The 20,000-nt window shown below is 41.4% G+C and overlaps 1 protein-coding gene across 1 annotated transcript in view; it reads right to left on the reverse strand.

Moving 5' to 3' along the window:
- The window catches only part of tmtops3a (teleost multiple tissue opsin 3a), a 34,322-nt gene that overhangs the window by 10,040 nt on the left and 4,282 nt on the right, over nucleotides 1-20,000 (reverse strand). Inside the window, exon 2 of the mRNA XM_061930119.2 lies at nucleotides 12,771-13,099. Within this exon, the coding sequence (XP_061786103.2) occupies nucleotides 12,771-13,099 (329 nt within the window). The remainder of the gene's footprint in view (nucleotides 1-12,770; nucleotides 13,100-20,000) is intronic.

Consider the following 20,000-nt stretch of genomic DNA (forward strand, 5'->3'; position numbering starts at 1 on the left):
TATGTAAGAGCATGACTCACTCACTCACTCACTCACTCACTCCCCTTGGCCCTGAATACCTCGCCCTACTCCTTCCCCTAGCAGTATTATCACTAACCCACCAGTGTCTCACGTTTCCAATTGTTCAAAACTGCCAATGAAGGCAACGTCACCTTTTAATTGTGGTTATTTACACTAGCTTGTAGCTAGTTATACAGCAGATAATAAGCTGGTCAGCTAGCGAGTGAGGCTTTATTTAACTAGTAACTACATTCATATTGCTCTTAGTAAGTTAACAAGCAGGGCTGTCTTGGTTGACAAGACTCTGCAGCATCGCGTGGACATCGGGGGCGGTACCACTGGATTGGCAGACCGGGGTGGTGGTTCCTCTCTTTAAGAAGGGGAACCGGAGGGTGTGTTCCAACTATCGTCGGATCACACTCCTCAGCCTTCCCGGTAAGGTCTATTCAGGTGTACTGGAGAGGAGGCTACGCCGGATAGTCGAACCTCGGATTCAGGAGGAACAGTGTGGTTTTCGTCCTGGTCGTGGAACTGTGGACCAGCTCTATACTCTCGGCAGGGTCCTTGAGGGTGCATGGGAGTTTGCCCAACCAGTCTACATGTGTTTTGTAGACTTGGAGAAGGCATTCGACCGTGTCCCTTGGGAAGTCCTGTGGGGAGTGCTCAGAGAGTATGGGGTATCAGACTGTCTGATTGTGGCAGTCCGCTCCCTGCATGATCAGTGCCAGAGCTTGGTCCGCATGGCCGGTAGTAAGTCGGACACGTTTCCAGTGAGGGTTGGACTCCGCCAAGGCTGCCCTTTGTCACCGATTCTGTTCATAACTTTTATGGACAGAATTTCTAGGCGCAGTCAAGGCGTTGAGGGGATCTGGTTTGGTGGCTGCAGGATTAGGTCTCTGCTTTTTGCAGATGATGTGGTCCTGATGGATTCATCTGGCCAGGATCTTCAGCTCTCACTGGATCGGTTCGCAGCCGAGTGTGAAGCGACTGGGATGAGAATCAGCACCTCCAAGTCCGAGTCCATGGTTCTCGCCCGGAAAAGGGTGGAGTGCCATCTCCGGGTTGGGGAGGAGATCTTGCCCCAAGTGGAGGAGTTCAAGTACCTCGGAGTCTTGTTCACGAGTGAGGGAAGAGTGGATCGTGAGATCGACAGGCGGATCGGTGCGGCGTCTTCAGTAATGCGGACGCTGTATCGATCCGTTGTGGTGAAGAAGGAAGGCAAAGCTCTCAATTTACCGGTCGATCTATGTTCCCATCCTCACCTATGGTCATGAGCTTTGGGTTATGACCGAAAGGACAAGATCACGGGTACAAGCGGCCGAAATGAGTTTCCTCCGCCGGGTGGCGGGGCTCTCCCTTAGAGATAGGGTGAGAAGCTCTGCCATCCGGGAGGAGCTCAAAGTAAAGCCGCTGCTCCTCCACATGGAGAGGAGCCAGATGAGGTGGTTCGGGCATCTGGTCAGGATGCCACCCGAACGCCTCCCTAGGGAGGTGTTTAGGGCACGTCCGACCGGTAGGAGGCCGTGGGGAAGACCCAGGACACGTTGGGAAGACTATGTCTCCCGGCTGGCCTGGGAACGCCTCGGGGTCCCACGGGGAGAGCTGGACAAAGTGGCTGGGGAGAGGGAAGTCTGGGCTTCCCTGCTTAGGCTGCTGCCCCCGCAACCCGACCTCGGATAAGCGGAAGAAGATGGATGGATGGATGGAAGTTAACAAGCAGGTTGGGATAAAAAGACTAGTGTCTAGTAGTTGGTTTGATTGGTCGATAAGTATAGCTAGCCAGCTAACTATTACGATCGTTTATTATTTAACTGGTGACTCGATTTTGATCATCTTGGTTGGTTTAAAACTAGTATTGCAGTTAGTTAGTTAGTTAATTAGCTAGTTAACAAGATAGCTTACATGAGAGCACAACAAGATTCTTCATTATTAACTTGTTTGCATTTCTTTCAGTTTGTTAGCCTAATGATTAGGTAACTGGTTAGTTAATGCTGATGTCATGGAGTCAAGGAGGTAGTCAGTTAGCTAGCAGGATTGTGTACAAAATAATACCAGTAAATTGTGCAGGGCTGGAAGCTCATCAGCTGGTTTGTTAGCTCATAGCTTTACTCTTTCAAATGTTCTTGTATATTTTGGGTATATTAGATGCAATTTTTACCTGACACGTTTCGCCTATCAGCTGTTCTTATAGGCGTGGCCAACCAGGCACACCTGTCAAGTCTACCTGGTTGGCTCCTCCCCCCCCCCGCAGCTTGACGGTTACTGGAAGAGAGAGTCCCAGGTATGTTCCCTCATTCCTTGGGCCGCTTCCTTAGTCAGTCTATCTTTTGAACATTTTACTTTCTGTGCCGATGATTTTGCCGTTGTCTCGGTCCGTGATGTGGTTATTCTTATTATTATTGGATGTACAAGTAACTGTCTTGTTGAACTGTTGTGTTTATTTGCTGTTTTCTTTATGACCCGCTGTATTGGTTGAGTTATTCTAATGTATGCTAAGGTTATGACCTCTTTGTTCTTTATTTCAGTTTTTTCTGTTTGGCTTTCTTCTTTGTTCTCGTTTCCTTGTTTTTGTACCAGTTGTTCCCCTTTTTTTGACAGCCCAGGTGGGATATTGGCAGTTTTTGAGTGCCGAGTGGCGCAGCGGTTGCCGCTAATACGCATCGGTGCCACCTAGAGGACTGGAGTACGCTGCAAAAAGTCAGTGTTCAAAAACAAGAAAAAATTAAAGCTGCAAGCAGCATTGGTCTGGCCCGCATATTTGGCAGGTGCTAGTCCTAAGTGTCCCAATACTTTTGTTCAGTTTTCGTCATAAGTGTCCCAATACTTTTGTCTACTTTTAGTCCGAATTCTCCCAATACTTTTGTTTAGTGTACCTACCTTGTCTGCATTGTGTGGGCACGCTGGTGCTTCCTGCTTTTAAGCAGCCTTCTTGAAAAAACAGCAGCATCAGCGCAGCGGCTCTTTGAAGGGTCATAAAATAAAAACCGGAGCCGGTATTAAAACTCTTTCGATAACTTTTAATCAAAAGGGTTCATCTCTCCTGTGTTAGTTTGAAGCCGAAACAACAAACACGCTCAGAGGAGATAATGTTTGAAGAAAGGTGACCGGTTTTTACAAAAATGTTGTGTTGAAGGGGGAATAGCAAGCTTCTTGTAGATTTTTGCTGGGGGTTGTCAATTTATGAAATGTAGGTCTAAGTAAGACCTACATAGAGGTTTGAGTTTCATGTCTCTCCGACCTTCCCAGTGGGAGTTACAGGCAGTTTTGTCATTTTTTTTCTTCCGAGGAGCAGTTTTTTCTCCGTTTTATTCAAAAATTGCTGTAGAGCGCAATTTTTAAATTTGGGGTTAGGTTTTTTTATTAGATCGCAATTTTTGCCAGTCCTGATGTGTGTGTTCAGTTCGGTGAGTTTTGAAGCGTGTTAAGGGGGTCAAATTACAGCTCAAAGAGGCAAAAGTGACTGTTTTTAGTACTTTTTTGTCTAGAAGGGGGAATTGCCAACTTCCTGTTGATTTTTGCCCGAGGAAATTAATTAATGAAAAGTAGGTCTAAGTAAGACCTACATAGAGGTTTTTGTTTCATGTCTCTACAACATTCGTACTGGGAGTTATAAGCAGTTTTCTTTCTAGGGGGCGCTAGAGCGCAATTTTGAGTTTTGGGGTTTGGTTTTTAGATAAAAAGTTTTGCCGTATATTACTGATGTGTGTGTAAAATTTGGTGAGTTTTGAAGCATGCTAAGGGGGTCAAATTACAGAGCAAAGTTGCGGAAGAATAATAATAATAAAACCTTACAAATTCAATAGGTCCTTATGTCCCATTGCACAAGGACTCCCTTTGGGAGTCCTTATGCAATGGGCCATGCGGGCCCTAAAAAATACAAAAATGAGGGGTATTTTATTTGAACTAAGCAAAATGATCTGCCAATAGAACAAGAAAATTTGGCTTGTCAAGACTTTCCAAAACAAGTAAAATGAGCTAACCTCAATGAACCCAAAAATAACTTAAAATAAGTATATTCTCACTAATAACAAGTGCACTTTTCTTGGTAGAAAAAAGAGAGACCTTTTTGCTCAATATGTTGGAAAATATTGTTAAATGAAGTAAATGCTAGTGCCATTATCTTGACATAATGATATGCATTACATTTCTTGAAAGCAGTAAACTCATACTAAAAACTAGTTTATTGTTCTTAATGGAAAGGCAACAAGGCAAGCGCTTGTTACTCTCGGGGTCTCCTAGCCGCTCAGGCAAATCATATTGTCTAAAAATGCATTTTTCCATGGATAACATGACATCATCGCGCCAAGTGCGTGCTCTTTCAGTCAATTAGTGGTCAAGGAATATATATATATATATATATATATACCGTATTTTTCGGAGTATAAGTCGCACCGGCCGAAATTGCATAATGAAGAAGGAAAAAAACCATATATTAGTCGCACTGGAGTATAAGTTGCATTTTTTTGGGGACATTTATTTGATAAAAGCCAACAGCAAGAATAGACATTTGAAAGACAATTTAAAATAAATGAAGAATAGTGAACAACAGGCTGAATAAGTGTACGTTATATGAGGCATAAATAACCAACTGGTATGTTAACGTAACATATTATGGTAAGAGTCATTCAAATAACTATAACATATAGAACATGCTATACGTTTACCAAACAATCTGTCACTCCTAATCGCTAAATCCCATGAAATCTTATACGTCGAGTCCAGGGGTCGGCAACCCAAAATGTTGAAAGAGCCATATTGGACCAAAAATACAAAAACAAATCTGTCTGGAGCCGCAAACAAAAACTAAATGACCTCAAATATAGCTACACATGAGGCATAATGATGCAATATGTACATATAGCTAGCCTAAATAGCATGTTAGCATCGATTAGCTTGCAGTCATGCAGTGATCAAATATGTCTGATTAGCACTCCACACAAGTCAATAACCTCAACAAAACTCACCTTTGTGCATTCATACACAACGTTAAAGGTTTGGTGGACAAAGTGAGACAGAAAAAGAAGTGGCATAAAACACGTCCTAGAAAGTCGGAGAAAGTTATACATGTAAACCAGGGGTGCTCATTACGTCGATCGCGAGCTACCGGTCGATCTCGGAGGGTGTGTTAGTCGATCACCAGCCAGGCATTAAAAAAATAGTCCTAAAAATGATCGATCATAAATCTTCACTATGTGGTCACTTTCGTCACTTGATTGACATTCACGGCACCCGAGGGTCTTCTGAGATGACGCTGGCTGCTGCCAGCTCATTAAAATTACCGACTGGAAGGCGAGAAACACTTTATTTCAACAGACTCTGGCGCCGTACCTGTCGTCAAAACTCCAAAGACCGACTGCACAGTTGCACTACCAAAATAAGAGTCTCAGAAAGCTGGCGTTCACAAGCTAGCAAGCTATGGAGTTTGCCGACAATGTATTTCTTGTAAAGTGTATACAAAGGAGTACGGAAGCTGGACAAATAAGATGCCAAAAACCAACCACTTTCATGTGGTATTGGACAGAAAGGAGGACTTTTTTTCTCCTCCATTCGAAAATGCGGACCTTATCAGCACTACTGTCTGATTCCAATCAATGCAAGTCATCAGAATCAGGTAATACACCAACTTATATTCTTGTCTTCATGAAAGAAAGGAATCTATATGTGTTAAACATGCTTGTATTATCTTTAAACACTTTTCACTTATTAACACTATTAACTATATGTGTTAAACATGCTTGTATTATCTTTAAACACCTTTAACTTATTAACAATATTAACTATATGTGTTAAACATGCTTGTATTATCATTAAACATCTTTAACTTATTAACAATATTAACTATATGTGTTAAACATGCTTGTATTATCTTTAAACACCTTTAAGTTGTTAACAATATTAACTATATGTATTAAACATTCTTGTATTATCATTAAACACCTTTAACTTGTTAACAATATTAACTATATGTGTTAAACATGCTTGTATTATCATTAAACACCTTTAATGTATTAACAATATTAACTATATGTATTAAACATACTTGTATTATCATTAAACACCTTTAATTTTTTAACAATATTAGCTATATGTGTTAAACATGCTTGCATTATCATTAAACACCTTTAACTTGTCAACAAAAACATATATTTCATAAATAAGTAAATATAAATTATATATATGAATGAGGTAGATCCCCACGACTTGATCAATTGAAAAGTAGCTCGCCTGCAGAAAAAGTGTGAGCACCCCTGATGTAAACAAACTACGGTGAGTTCAAGGGCCGCCAAAATTAGTAGGACAAAACGGCTCTCGCCAAATACTCGAATCAGTGAAGCATGTTTAATATAAACAGTGTGCATTAAAATAATAATTAGGGAGGTTTGTGTCATGTTTGTCCTCCTACAGAAACCATGTTAACACAAAAAATGCATATTTTTTTCCCCTCATCTTTTTCCATCTTTCATACATTTTTGAAAAAGCTCCAGAGAGCCACTAGGGCGGCGCTAAAGAGCCGCATGCGGCTCTAGAGCCACGGGTTGCCGACCCCCGGTCTAGTCTCTTACGTGAATGAGATCAATAATATTATTTGATATTTTACGCTAATGTGTTAATCATTTCACACATAAGTCGCTCCGGAGTATAAGTCGCACCCCCCGGCCAAACTATGAAAAAAAACTGCCACTTATAGTCCGAAAAATACGATATACAGCCCGGCCCCCGGCCAATTTTTTTGTAATTTTGAATAATTTACGTGAATATGCATGGACTATTTCTGTTCAAAATTGTTTAAATATTAACTGTCAGTTTACTGTACTGTGCCAACTGTACTACTATATGAGTACATATTTTCTATTGTTTCATTGAAAATAAAAGAGCAAAGTCATCAGCTGTCATCTGTTTTAATTATGAGACACAATTGTGTCAAAGTCATGATTTTTTTTTTTTTCATGCTTGAAATAAGAAATGATGACTTTAAAAAAGTAGTTTTCTACTTGTGAGTGTTGATGACACAGCTTTGCAACAGTTGATATTCTAGTTTCAAGCATGTTTTACTCAATATAGGTCATCACATCTCAGCAACAAGCTGTAATATCTTACTGAAATCATTTAGGAGCAAAATCCTTAAAACAAGTAAAACACTCTAACATAAAATCTGCTTAGTGAGAAGAATGATCTTATCAGACAGAAAATAAGCAAATATAAGCCTTTTTTGAGATATTTAAAGGGGAACATTATCACAATTTCAGAAGGGTTAAAACCATTAAAAATCAGTTCCCAGTGGCTTATTATATTTTTCGAAGTTTTTTTTTCAAAATTTTACCCATCACGCAATATCCCTAAAAAAAGCTTCAAAGTGCCTGATATTAACCATCCGTCCATTTTCCTGTGACGTCACAGGAAAATGTGAAGCCAACTCAAACAAACATGGCGGAAAGAACAGCAAGATATAGCAACATTAGCTCGGATTCAGACTCGGATTTCAGCGGCTTAAGCGCATACCTGCCAACTACTCCGGTTTTCCCGTAATTAGTACGGTTTTCATCAACCTACTCCGGGTTACGGTTGCAGTGATAAAAAATACAGTTTTTCATTAATTAATTTTTTTTTATTTTTTTTAAGTTTTATTCACGAAATCGCGTAACAACAATGACAATCGACACTGCTTCCCGTAACTTCCTATCGAGCCATTCCGAATGCCATGCGCGAGGCTATTTATAGCACCGCTGCCAAGCACGAGGCACCAGTTGCCATTGTTTCCAAACGAGCGAACGATCATGGAATCAGCCGGAGAAAAATCGCAAACGAGTCTTAAACCGAAAAGAAAACTGCAGTCATTCCGTGAAGAATATTCAAAAGCCTATCCGGGAATAATTATCCGTTCCAAAAAGGGTGAAAACTACGCGAATTGCACCTTGTGCAGACAAGATTTTTCGATCGGACACGGAGGAATTAGCGATGTAAAAGACCACGTTGGGACAAAAAAACACAAGTCTAATGCCGTTGCTAAATTTGGATTTTAGCCACAAAAAGGTAATGACACCAATGTTATCTATTGGAATTGTTTAGTACTGTTATACTGTTAAAAGTGTTTATACTATTTATGCTTTCAAGTCCAAGTTGAAGAAATCTTGTTAAATGTTGACAGCATAACTACCAAAATACAGAAGTATGTCCTTAATATTTTTGCAGTGCTATTTCTGTTGAAAAGTTCAAATGATTACATTAGAGATGTGATGTGCCACTTTTCAAGTGTCTGATGGCTTCAATTAATTTTCATGAATTTTTCATATTTTGAATTCTTTTGAAAGGCTTACAAAAAAACTACATTTGAATTGTAATTCCATGCTATTGACCGGACAATTAATTTTAATGAAGTTAGCTTACCATGTTTACAGTATGATAATTGTGATAGAAATGTGAATTTTAGGCACAGAATATTTTTTACAATTGAACAAGGCAGTAGATTATACAAGCTTGGACAGAAAGTTAATAATGACACCAATTTTTTTTTTTAATGGAATTGTTTAGTACTGTTTTACCATTTGTTTACTGTAAAAAGTGTTTATACTGTTTATACTTTCAATTAACAAATTGAAGTCTTGTGAAAGGTTGACAGGATAACTGGCATTAACTGTCAAAATAATTTCAAACTATTGAAGTTAGCTTACAGAATAAACATGTCAATCAACCCATATGATTTTTGCTGTAATATTTTTGTTTTGAAAAGTCACTGTGACTGATAGAAAAGTGATGGTTTTAGCAACATTTTAACCTGTCTGAATGCAATCAATCATTTTGCGTCGGGGGGCGAAGCCTGAACCCCCCACCAGGACTTTGTCCTGGACCTACCGGGGCCTGCGGCCCCTGGACCCTGGCTACTAGGTTTTTCTGATTTCAAAAGTTGGCAGGTATGTAAGCGATTCAACAGATTAGGCATGTATTGAAACGGATGGTTGTAGTGTGGAGGCAGGTAGCGAAAACCAAATTGAAGAAGAAACTGAAGCTATTGAGCCATATCGGTTTGAACCGTATGCAAGCGAAACCGACGAAAACGACACGACAGCCAGCGACACGGGAGAAAGCGAGGACGAATTGGGCGATCGCCTTCTAACCAGCGATTGGTATGTGTTTGTTTGGCATTAAAGGAAACTAACAACTATGAACTCGGTTTACAGCATATGAAATACATTTGGCAACAACATGCACTTTGAGAGTGCAGACAGCCCAATTTTCATCAATTAATATATTCTGTAGACATACCCTCAGCCGCGCTCTTTTCCTGAAGGCTGATCTGTCCAGTTTTGGAGTTGATGTCAGCAGGCCAGGGAAGCTAGGGTCGATGTGAGCCAAGACATCCAGGGGGTTTAGCTCGCTCGTCTGCGGGAACAAACTGCCGCCATTGCTTGCCATGCTACCAAGGCCCTTTGTCCCTGAATTGCTCACACACTCCGGCAGATTCAATGGGGGTCTGGCGGCAGATTTCTTTGACTTTATGGTTGGAAATGCATCTGCTTTGAGTGTCGCAGGATATCCACACATTCTTGCCATCTCTGTCGTAGCGTAGCTTTCGTCGGTAAAGTGTGCGGAACAAACGTCCAATTTCTTGCCACTTTGGCATCTTTGGGCCACTGGTGCAACTTGAATCCGTCCCTGTTCGTGTTGTTACACCCTCCGAAAACACACCGACGAGCAGAGGTGGGTAGCAAGGCGCTACATTTACTCCGTTACATCTACTTGAGTAACTTTTGGGATAAATTGTACTTCTAAGAGTAGTTTTAACGCAACATACTTTTACTTTTTCTTGAGTATATTTATAGAGAAAAAACGCTACTTTTACTCCGCTACTTTTATCTACATTCAGCTCGCTACTCGCTACTAATTTTTATCGATCTGTTAATGCACGCTTTGTTTGTTTTGGTTTGTCAGACAGACCTTCATAGTCCCTGCGTTTCAACAAATACAGTCACTGGTGACGTTCACTCCGTTCCACCAATCAGATGCAGTCACTGGTGACGTTGGACCAATCAAACAGAGCCAGGTGGTCACATGACCTGACTTAAACACGTTGAAAAACTTATTGGGGTGTTACCATTTAGTGGTCAATTGTACGAAATATGTACTGTACTGTGCAATCTACTAATAAAAGTTCCAATCAATCAATCAAAAGTGTGAAGGAAAAAAGATCCTTTTTTTATTTCAACCGTACATCACATCAAAAGCCTAAAGACTGACTGCACAGTTCCTGTCTTCACAATAAAAGTGCCGCTCCATCGCGCCTGCGCTTTCAAAATAAGAGTCTCCGAAAGCCAGCGCAAACAAGCTAGCAAGCTAACAAGCTACGGAGTTTGCCGCCAATGTATTTCTTGTAAAGTGTATAAAAACGAATATGGAAGCTGGACAAATAAGAAGCCAACAACCAACCACTTTCATGTGGTATTAGACAGAAAGGAGGAACTTTTTTTCTCCTCCATTTGAAAACGAGGACGTTATCATCACTACTGTCTGATTACAATCAATGCAAGTCATCAGAATCAGGTAATACACCAACTTATATTCTTGTCTTCATGAAAGAAAGGAATCTATATGTGTTAAACATGCATGTATATTCATTAAAACACCTTTAACATGTAAACAAAAACGGCAAAATAAATTAATATAAATTATATACTGTATATATCAATGTATGTATGTATATATATATGTGTATATATATATATATATATATATATATATATATTAGAGATGCGCGGTTTGCGGGCACAACCGCGGAGTCCGCGGATTATCCGCGGATCGGGCGGATGAAATAAAAAAAAATTAGATTTTATCCGCGGGTCGGGTCGGGTCGGGTGGTTGAAATAAAAAAAAATTAGATTTTATCCGCGGGTCGGGTCGGGTGGTTGAAATAAAAAAAAATTAGATTTTAAATAGATTCAGGCGGGTGGCAGTTAAACCAATTCGGAAATATATATACATGGTTAAATGTTGTTACCCACATACGAAAAACGGGCAGGCACCTGCTGCATATGCCACAACAGAAGAAAAAAAAAAAAAGAGATGGACACTTTTACGGAGCGGAGAAGGGACGCCTCGCCGGGGTCCGGGACCGAGGCCCCTTCCCCCGAGAGGGCCCCACCGGGAGCCGTAGCTGAGGCGATCCGCGAGAAGGGCCCGACGCACGTCCAGGGTCACCACCGCGCCCACCGCACCGACACCCCGCCTCGTCCGCCTTCGCCGCGGCCGGCGTCACGCGCAGCAGGTAAGCAGCTTACCTGCCCGCCACCCCCGTGGCCGGGGGCTCGTAGCAGGGGTCACTCCGCGCGCTCCGCCCGCGCAGCTTACCTGCCCGCCACCCCTGTTGCCGGGGGCGCGTAACAGGGGTCACTCCGCGCGCAGTGCGCTCACGAAAGGGGTGGGGCTCACCCTGGTTGATATAGACAGCAGGACGGTGGCCATGGAAGTCGGAACCCGCTAAGGAGTGTGTAACAACCCACTTGCCGAATCAACTAGCCCTGAAAATGGATGGCGCTGGAGCGTCGGGTCCATATACCCGGCCGTCGCCGGCAGCGAGACGCGCTTGGAGGTGCGCTCAGCGCGGCTCCCATATGATTGCGCACTGGTGTGCGTCTGGGTCGTGACAGCGTGGCACGCGAATGTCTGTGCTGCATTGGATCAGTCGCCTTTCTTTAACAGGCAAAAGCTTTATAACCTCACTAATGCCTTGCATCGTCTATATTAGATATATAACAACGGGCGGGTGCGGGCGGATGCGGTTCTGATCAAATGTTAGATCGGGTGGATTGTGGATGGTTGACGACTTTCTGATGCGGTTGCGGATGAAATAATTGCCTATCCGCGCATCTCTAATATATATATATATATATATATATATATATATATATATATATATATATATATATATATATATATATATGTGTGTGTACATGTTACTCATCAGTTACTCAGTACTTGAGTAGTTTTTTCACAACATACTTTTTACTTTTACTCAAGTAAATATTTGGGTGACTACTCCTTACTTTTACTTGAGTAATAAATCTCTAAAGTAACAGTACTCTTACTTGAGTACAATTTCTGGCTACTCTACCCACCTCTGCCGACGAGGCATGATGTCTCCAAGGTACGGAAAACAGTCGAAAAAAAACGGAAAATAACAGAGCTGATTTGACTCGGTGTTTGAGAAAATGGCGGATTGCTTCCCGATGCGACGTCACGTTGCGACGTCATCGCTCCGAGAGCGAATATTAGAAAGGCGTTTAATTCGCCAAAATTCACCCATTTAGAGTTGGGAAATCGGTTAAAAAAATATATGGTCTTTTTTTCTGCAACATCAAGGTATATATTGACGCTTACATAGGTCTGGTGATAATGTTCCCCTTTAAAGTTACTTAGATAACAAACAGGCTAAAGAACAGCTTCTTCCCCAGGGCCATAACCATCCTGAACGGACTGCCCCATTGTCCCTCATAACTGCCTTCTCTTCGGTGCAATAACCCATTCCACCAACCACCCTGTTTTTTTTTTTTTGTTTTTTTTTTTTTTTTCATGTATATATTCATTTCACACCATATTCATTGCACTTCTACATTTTTTATATTTTCATATATTTGCACATTGTTTTTCTAGCATGCACACATCGCACTGTATGGAATGGCCTCAATCTCGTTACCTTGCGTAATGACAATAAAGCTGATTCTGATTCTGATTCTGATTCTGATGTCAGTGTACGGAGCGTGAACCGGGCGTGAACTCACCCGCCTGACGGTGATGACGATGCGTGCGTAGGAGTAGAGCATGAGCAGGAGGGGCAGCAGCAGGCAGAAGAGGAAGAGACACACCACGTAGGACACGCTGCTGAGCGAGCGCAGGTGCCACTGCACCGAGCAGGTGGTGCCGGGACCCTCGGGCCCGTAGCTGCTCCAGCCCAGCAGCGGAGGCAGCGTCCAGAGGAGGGCGTAGAGCCAGCAACCCCCGACACACAACCAGGCCTTCCTGAAGTCCGACATGTCCACCTGGGAGGAGCGCAGCACGGCGACGTAGCGCTCGTACGACAGAACGGACAAGGACACCAGCGACACGATCCCTGGAAGAAAACAAACACAAAACTCGTTCGTCCACTGGCTCGATTATGTCTCCTATTATTCACACTCACATTCAAATAGGGCCCATTTAGTGTTGTCAATCAACCTATCCCCAGGTGCATGTCTTTGGAGGTGGGAGGGGCCTATCCCCAGGTGCATGTCTTTGGAGGTGGGAGGGGCCTATCCCCAGGTGCATGTCTTTGGAGGTGGGAGGGGCCTATCCCCAGGTGCATGTCTTTGGAGGTGGGAGGGGCCTATCCCCAGGTGCATGTCTTTGGAGGTGGGAGGGGCCTATCCCCAGGTGCATTATCTTTGGAGGTGGGAGGGGCCTATCCCCAGGTGCATGTCTTTGGAGGTGGGAGGAAGCCGGAGTAGAACCCACGCAGTCACGGGGAGAACATGCAAACTCCACACAGAAAGATCCCGAGCGCAGGAATCGAACCCAGGACCTTCGCATTTTGAGGCGGACGCACTAAACCCTCTTCCACCGTGCTGCCCCATTTTTATAATATGATATAATAATTTACGATAATAATTTTTATAATTATAATGTAAAAATGTATAATATGCACAAAGTTCATGTGTTATGTGTGAGCATGTTTGTTGAATTTTTGTGCTGGTTGAATTATTATAGCAACTCTCACTATTATGTTGGATCCACTATGGACTGGACTCTCACTATTATGTTAGATCCACTATGGACTGGACTCTCACTATCATGTTAAATCCACTATGGACTGGACTCTCACACTATTATGTTAGATCCACTATGAACTGGACTCTCACTATTATGTTAAATCCACTATGGACTGGACTCTCACACTATTATGTTAGATCCACTATGGACTGGACTCTCACTATTATGTTAGATCCACTATGGACTGGACTCTCACACTATTATGTTAGATCCACTATGGACTGGACTCTCTCACTATTATGTTAGATCCACTATGGACTGGACTCTCACTATTATGTTTGATCCACTATGGACTGGACTCTTACACTACTATGTTAGATCCACTATGGACTGGACTCTCACTATTATGTTAGATCCACTATGGACTGGACTCTCACTATTATGTTAGATCCACTATGGACTGGACTCTCACTATTATGTTAGATCCACTGTGGACTGGACTCTCACTATTATGTTAGATCCACTATGGACTGGACTCACACTATTATGTTAGATCCACTATGGACTGGACTCTCACTATTATGTTAGATCCACTATGGACTGGACTCTCACTATTATGTTAGATCCACTATGGACTGGACTCTCACACTATTAACTAGATCCACTATGGACTGGACTCTCACTATTATGTTAGATCCTCTATGGACTGGACTCTCACTATTATTTTAGATCCACTATGGACTGGACTCTCACACTATTATGTTAGATCCACTATGGACTGGACTCTCACTATTATGTTAGATCCACTATGGACTGGACTCTCACACTATTATGTTAGATCCACTATGGACTGGACTCTCACACTATTATGTTAGATCCACTATGGACTGGACTCACACTATTATGTTAGATCCACTATGGACTGGACTCTCACTATTATGTTAGATCCACTATGGACTGGACTCTCACTATTATGTTAGATCCACTATGGACTGGACTCTCACACTATTAACTAGATCCACTATGGACTGGACTCTCACTATTATGTTAGATCCTCTATGGACTGGACTCTCACTATTATTTTAGATCCACTATGGACTGGACTCTCACACTATTATGTTAGATCCACTATGGACTGGACTCTCACTATTATGTTAGATCCACTATGGACTGGACTCTCACACTATTATGTTAGATCCACTATGGACTGGACTCTCACACTATTATGTTAGATCCACTATGGACTGGACTCACACTATTATGTTAGATCCACTATGGACTGGACTCTCACTATTATGTTAGATCCACTATGGACTGGACTCTCACTATTATGTTAGATCCACTATGGACTGGACTCTCACACTATTAACTAGATCCACTATGGACTGGACTCTCACTATTATGTTAGATCCTCTATGGACTGGACTCTCACTATTATTTTAGATCCACTATGGACTGGACTCTCACACTATTATGTTAGATCCACTATGGACTGGACTCTCACTATTATGTTAGATCCACTATGGACTGGACTCTCACACTATTATGTTAGATCCACTATGGACTGGACTCACACTATTATGTTAGATCCACTATGGACTGGACTCTCACTATTATGTTAGATCCACTATGGACTGGACTCTCACTATTATGTTAGATCCACTATGGACTGGACTCTCACACTATTAACTAGATCCACTATGGACTGGACTCTCACTATTATGTTAGATCCTCTATGGACTGGACTCTCACTATTATTTTAGATCCACTATGGACTGGACTCTCACACTATTATGTTAGATCCACTATGGACTGGACTCTCACTATTATGTTAGATCCACTATGGACTGGACTCTCACACTATTATGTTAGATCCACTATGGACTGGACTCTCACTATTATGTTAGATCCACTATGGACTGGACTCTTACACTATTATGTTAGATCCACTATGGACTGGACTCTCACACTATTATGTTAGATCCACTATGGACTGGACTCTCACAATATTATGTTAGATCCACTATGGACTGGACTCTCACTATTATGTTAGATCCACTAGGGACTGGACTCTCACTATTATGTTAGATCCACTATGGACTGGACTCTCACTATTATGTTAGATCCACTATGGACTGGACTCTCACACTATTATGTTAGATCCACTATGGACTGGACTCTCACAATATTATGTTAGATCCACTATGGACTGGACTCTCACTATTATGTTAGATCCACTATGGACTGGACTCTCACTATTATGTTAGATCCACTATGGACTGGACTCTCACTATTATGTTAGATCCACTATGGACTGGACTCTCACTATTATGTTAGATCCACTATGGACTGGACTCTCACTATTATGTTAGATCCACTATGGACTGGACTCTCACACTATTAACTAGATCCACTATGGACTGGACTCTCACTATTATGTTAGATCCTCTATGGACTGGACTCTCACTATTATTTTAGATCCACTATGGACTGGACTCTCACACTATTATGTTAGATCCACTATGGACTGGACTCTCACTATTATGTTAGATCCACTATGGACTGGACTCTCACACTATTATGTTAGATCCACTATGGACTGGACTCTCACACTATTATGTTAGATCCATTATGGACTGGACTCACACTATTATGTTAGATCCACTATGGACTGGACTCTCACTATTATGTTAGATCCACTATGGACTGGACTCTCACTATTATGTTAGATCCACTATGGACTGGACTCTCACACTATTAACTAGATCCACTATGGACTGGACTCTCACTATTATGTTAGATCCTCTATGGACTGGACTCTCACTATTATTTTAGATCCACTATGGACTGGACTCTCACACTATTATGTTAGATCCACTATGGACTGGACTCTCACTATTATGTTAGATCCACTATGGACTGGACTCTCACACTATTATGTTAGATCCACTATGGACTGGACTCACACTATTATGTTAGATCCACTATGGACTGGACTCTCACTATTATGTTAGATCCACTATGGACTGGACTCTCACTATTATGTTAGATCCACTATGGACTGGACTCTCACACTATTATGTTAGATCCACTATGGACTGGACTCTCACACTATTATGTTAGATCCACTATGGACTGGACTCTCACTATTATGTTTGATCCACTATGGACTGGACTCTCACACTATTATGTTAGATCCACTATGGACTGGACTCTCACTATTATGTTAGATCCACTATGGACTGGACTCTCACACTATTATGTTAGATCCACTATGGACTGGACTCTCACACTATTATGTTAGATCCACTATGGACTGGACTCTCACTATTATGTTAGATCCACTATGGACTGGACTCTCACTATCATGTTAAATCCACTATGGACTGGACTCTCACACTATTATGTTAGATCCACTATGAACTGGACTCTCACTATTATGTTAAATCCACTATGGACTGGACTCTCACACTATTATGTTAGATCCACTATGGACTGGACTCTCACTATTATGTTAGATCCACTATGGACTGGACTCTCACACTATTATGTTAGATCCACTATGGACTGGACTCTCTCACTATTATGTTAGATCCACTATGGACTGGACTCTCACTATTATGTTTGATCCACTATGGACTGGACTCTTACACTATTATGTTAGATCCACTATGGACTGGACTCTCACTATTATGTTAGATCCACTATGGACTGGACTCTCACTATTATGTTAGATCCACTATGGACTGGACTCTCACTATTATGTTAGATCCACTGTGGACTGGACTCTCACTATTATGTTAGATCCACTATGGACTGGACTCTCACTATTATGTTAGATCCACTATGGACTGGACTCTCACTATTATGTTAGATCCACTATGGACTGGACTCTCACTATTATGTTAGATCCCACATATGCGGTCCTCTCCAAGGTTTCTCATAGTCATTCACATCGACGTCCCACTGGGGTGAGTTTTTCCTTGCCCTTATGTGGGCTCTGTACCGAGGATGTCGTTGTGGCTTGGGCAGCCCTTTGAGACACTTGTGATTTAGGGCTATATAAATAAACATTGATTGATTGATTGATTGACGTCTGTTGTATAAACTTGACTTGACTTGATGACGTCGTCAGCCGGTGTTCCTACAAGTATGTCTTCTGCGGCCATGACTTGAGGTTGCCATGGTAACCACTACAACGTATTTAAAAAAAAGAACGAGCACGCATGTTGTCTTACCCCCTGTCGTGGATCTATTCTGGGACCGCCAGTCTTCTCATTATCGTCTCTCCCGCTGCTGTAAAGTCTGTGACGGCCATGCAGGACGCGCGTCATGTGACCCAGATGACGCGTCCGCCATGGCCGCCCTGGCCTTCATGTGCGTGACCAGACTACGTCTTCCTTTGATGAGAGCTGTGCAGCCAGTCATGTTTCATGTCACCAGGAAACGCTTGCATTTTGTTTCCCCCGCGTTACGGTGATGGGATCTGCTCTCCAGGTGCATGGCCAGGTGTGTCTCCAGGTGCATGGCCAGGTGTGTCTCCAGGTGCATGGCCTCATCCAAGGTGAGTTCACCATTTCACTTGTGTTTGCCCTGACAGTTACTGTTGCGTCGGACCAGTTCTTCCTCCAAGGGAATTTAAGCTACTGGTCAATCCCAAGTTATTTTGGATGACACATAAACTGAGTAAGAAGGATCACCAGGACAGAATAGGAATATTATCAAGTTTTACTGAAATTTCAGGAGAACAACCCAGACTAATACATGCATACCGGCTTCCGAAGTTGTTCTAACACTCATATGGAAGAGCCTCCTTCTTACACAGAAAGAAAGCCCCACCTCTCAGGGAAAGAACACGGCCTCATTGTTCTACTGCAGATAATATATAAGGGAGTACTCCAACTCCTACATTCCAAGTCTTCAAGGTAACACACACAGTTTACTTGCAGACAAATAGAAAGAGTACAAATGGAAAAACACTAGCTGTTTTCAAATATGACTATGAATAGAAATAAATAACTTTTGCATATATATATATATATATATATATATATATATATATATACATTCTTCACATTACTAACAGATGGTTGTAATGGTGGCCACAGTTTGACCCTGTTACAGACTACATTGGTCCCTCAACTTCCCAGCTGAATTGGTTCTGTGATGCAGCTCTCAACTCAAAACACTTGTATCTCAAATGAGTGCCGCCCGTTGAATTGAACTGAAATCAATATTTTGGTGTTTGGCCCCAAAACAGCACAATTCTAACATGTTTTTTGGAAAGAAAAACTAAAACTTTTATATCAGAAATATTGTATAAAGCAACACAATACAAGGTATGACTAACAACTACTGTAGTTTTATGAAGTCATGTAATAATAATGTACAGCATTTACTCGGGGTGTCAAAAAAAAAAAGATTTTCGAATAATTCACGATTTTTACTTGCAATGGAAAATAAAATTTGATTTTAACTTATTTTATTTATTTATTCATTTATTTTGATCTGTACCACCATAATGATAACATTCAATACAGTAGTGTAGTAGACCTAAGTATTCACTAAGTACCACCATAATGACAACATTAAATACAGTAGTGTAGTAGACCTAAGTATTCATTAAGTCCCACCATAATGACAACATTAAATACAGTAGTGTAGTAGACCTAAGTATTCATTAAGTCCCACCATAATGACAACATTAAATACAGTAGTGTAGTAGACCTAAGTATTCATTAAGTACCACCATAACGACGACATTAAATACAGTAGTGTATTAGACCTAAGTATTCATTAAGTCCCACCATAATGACAACATTAAATACAGTAGTGTAGTAGACCTAAGTATTCATTAAGTACCACCATAATGACATTAAATACAGTAGTGTAGTAGACCTAAGTATTCATTAAGTACCACCATAATGACAACATTAAATACAGTAGTGTAGTAGACCTAAGTATTCATTAAGTACCACCATAATGACAACATTAAATACAGTAGTGTAGTAGACCTAAGTATTCATTAAGTACCACCATAATGACAACATTAAATACAGTAGTGTAGTAGACCTAAGTATTCATTAAGTCCCACTATAATGACAACATTAAATACAGTAGTGTAGTAGACCTAAGTATTCATTAAGTACCACCATAATGACGACATTAAATACAGTAGTGTAGTAGACCTAAGTATTCATTAAGTCCCACCATAATGACAACATTAAATACAGTAGTGTAATAGACCTAAGTATTCATTAAGTACC

The sequence above is a fragment of the Nerophis lumbriciformis genome, linkage group LG36 (assembly GCF_033978685.3).
Source record: "Nerophis lumbriciformis linkage group LG36, RoL_Nlum_v2.1, whole genome shotgun sequence".
In the NCBI taxonomy this organism is placed as follows: Eukaryota; Metazoa; Chordata; class Actinopteri; order Syngnathiformes; family Syngnathidae; genus Nerophis; species Nerophis lumbriciformis.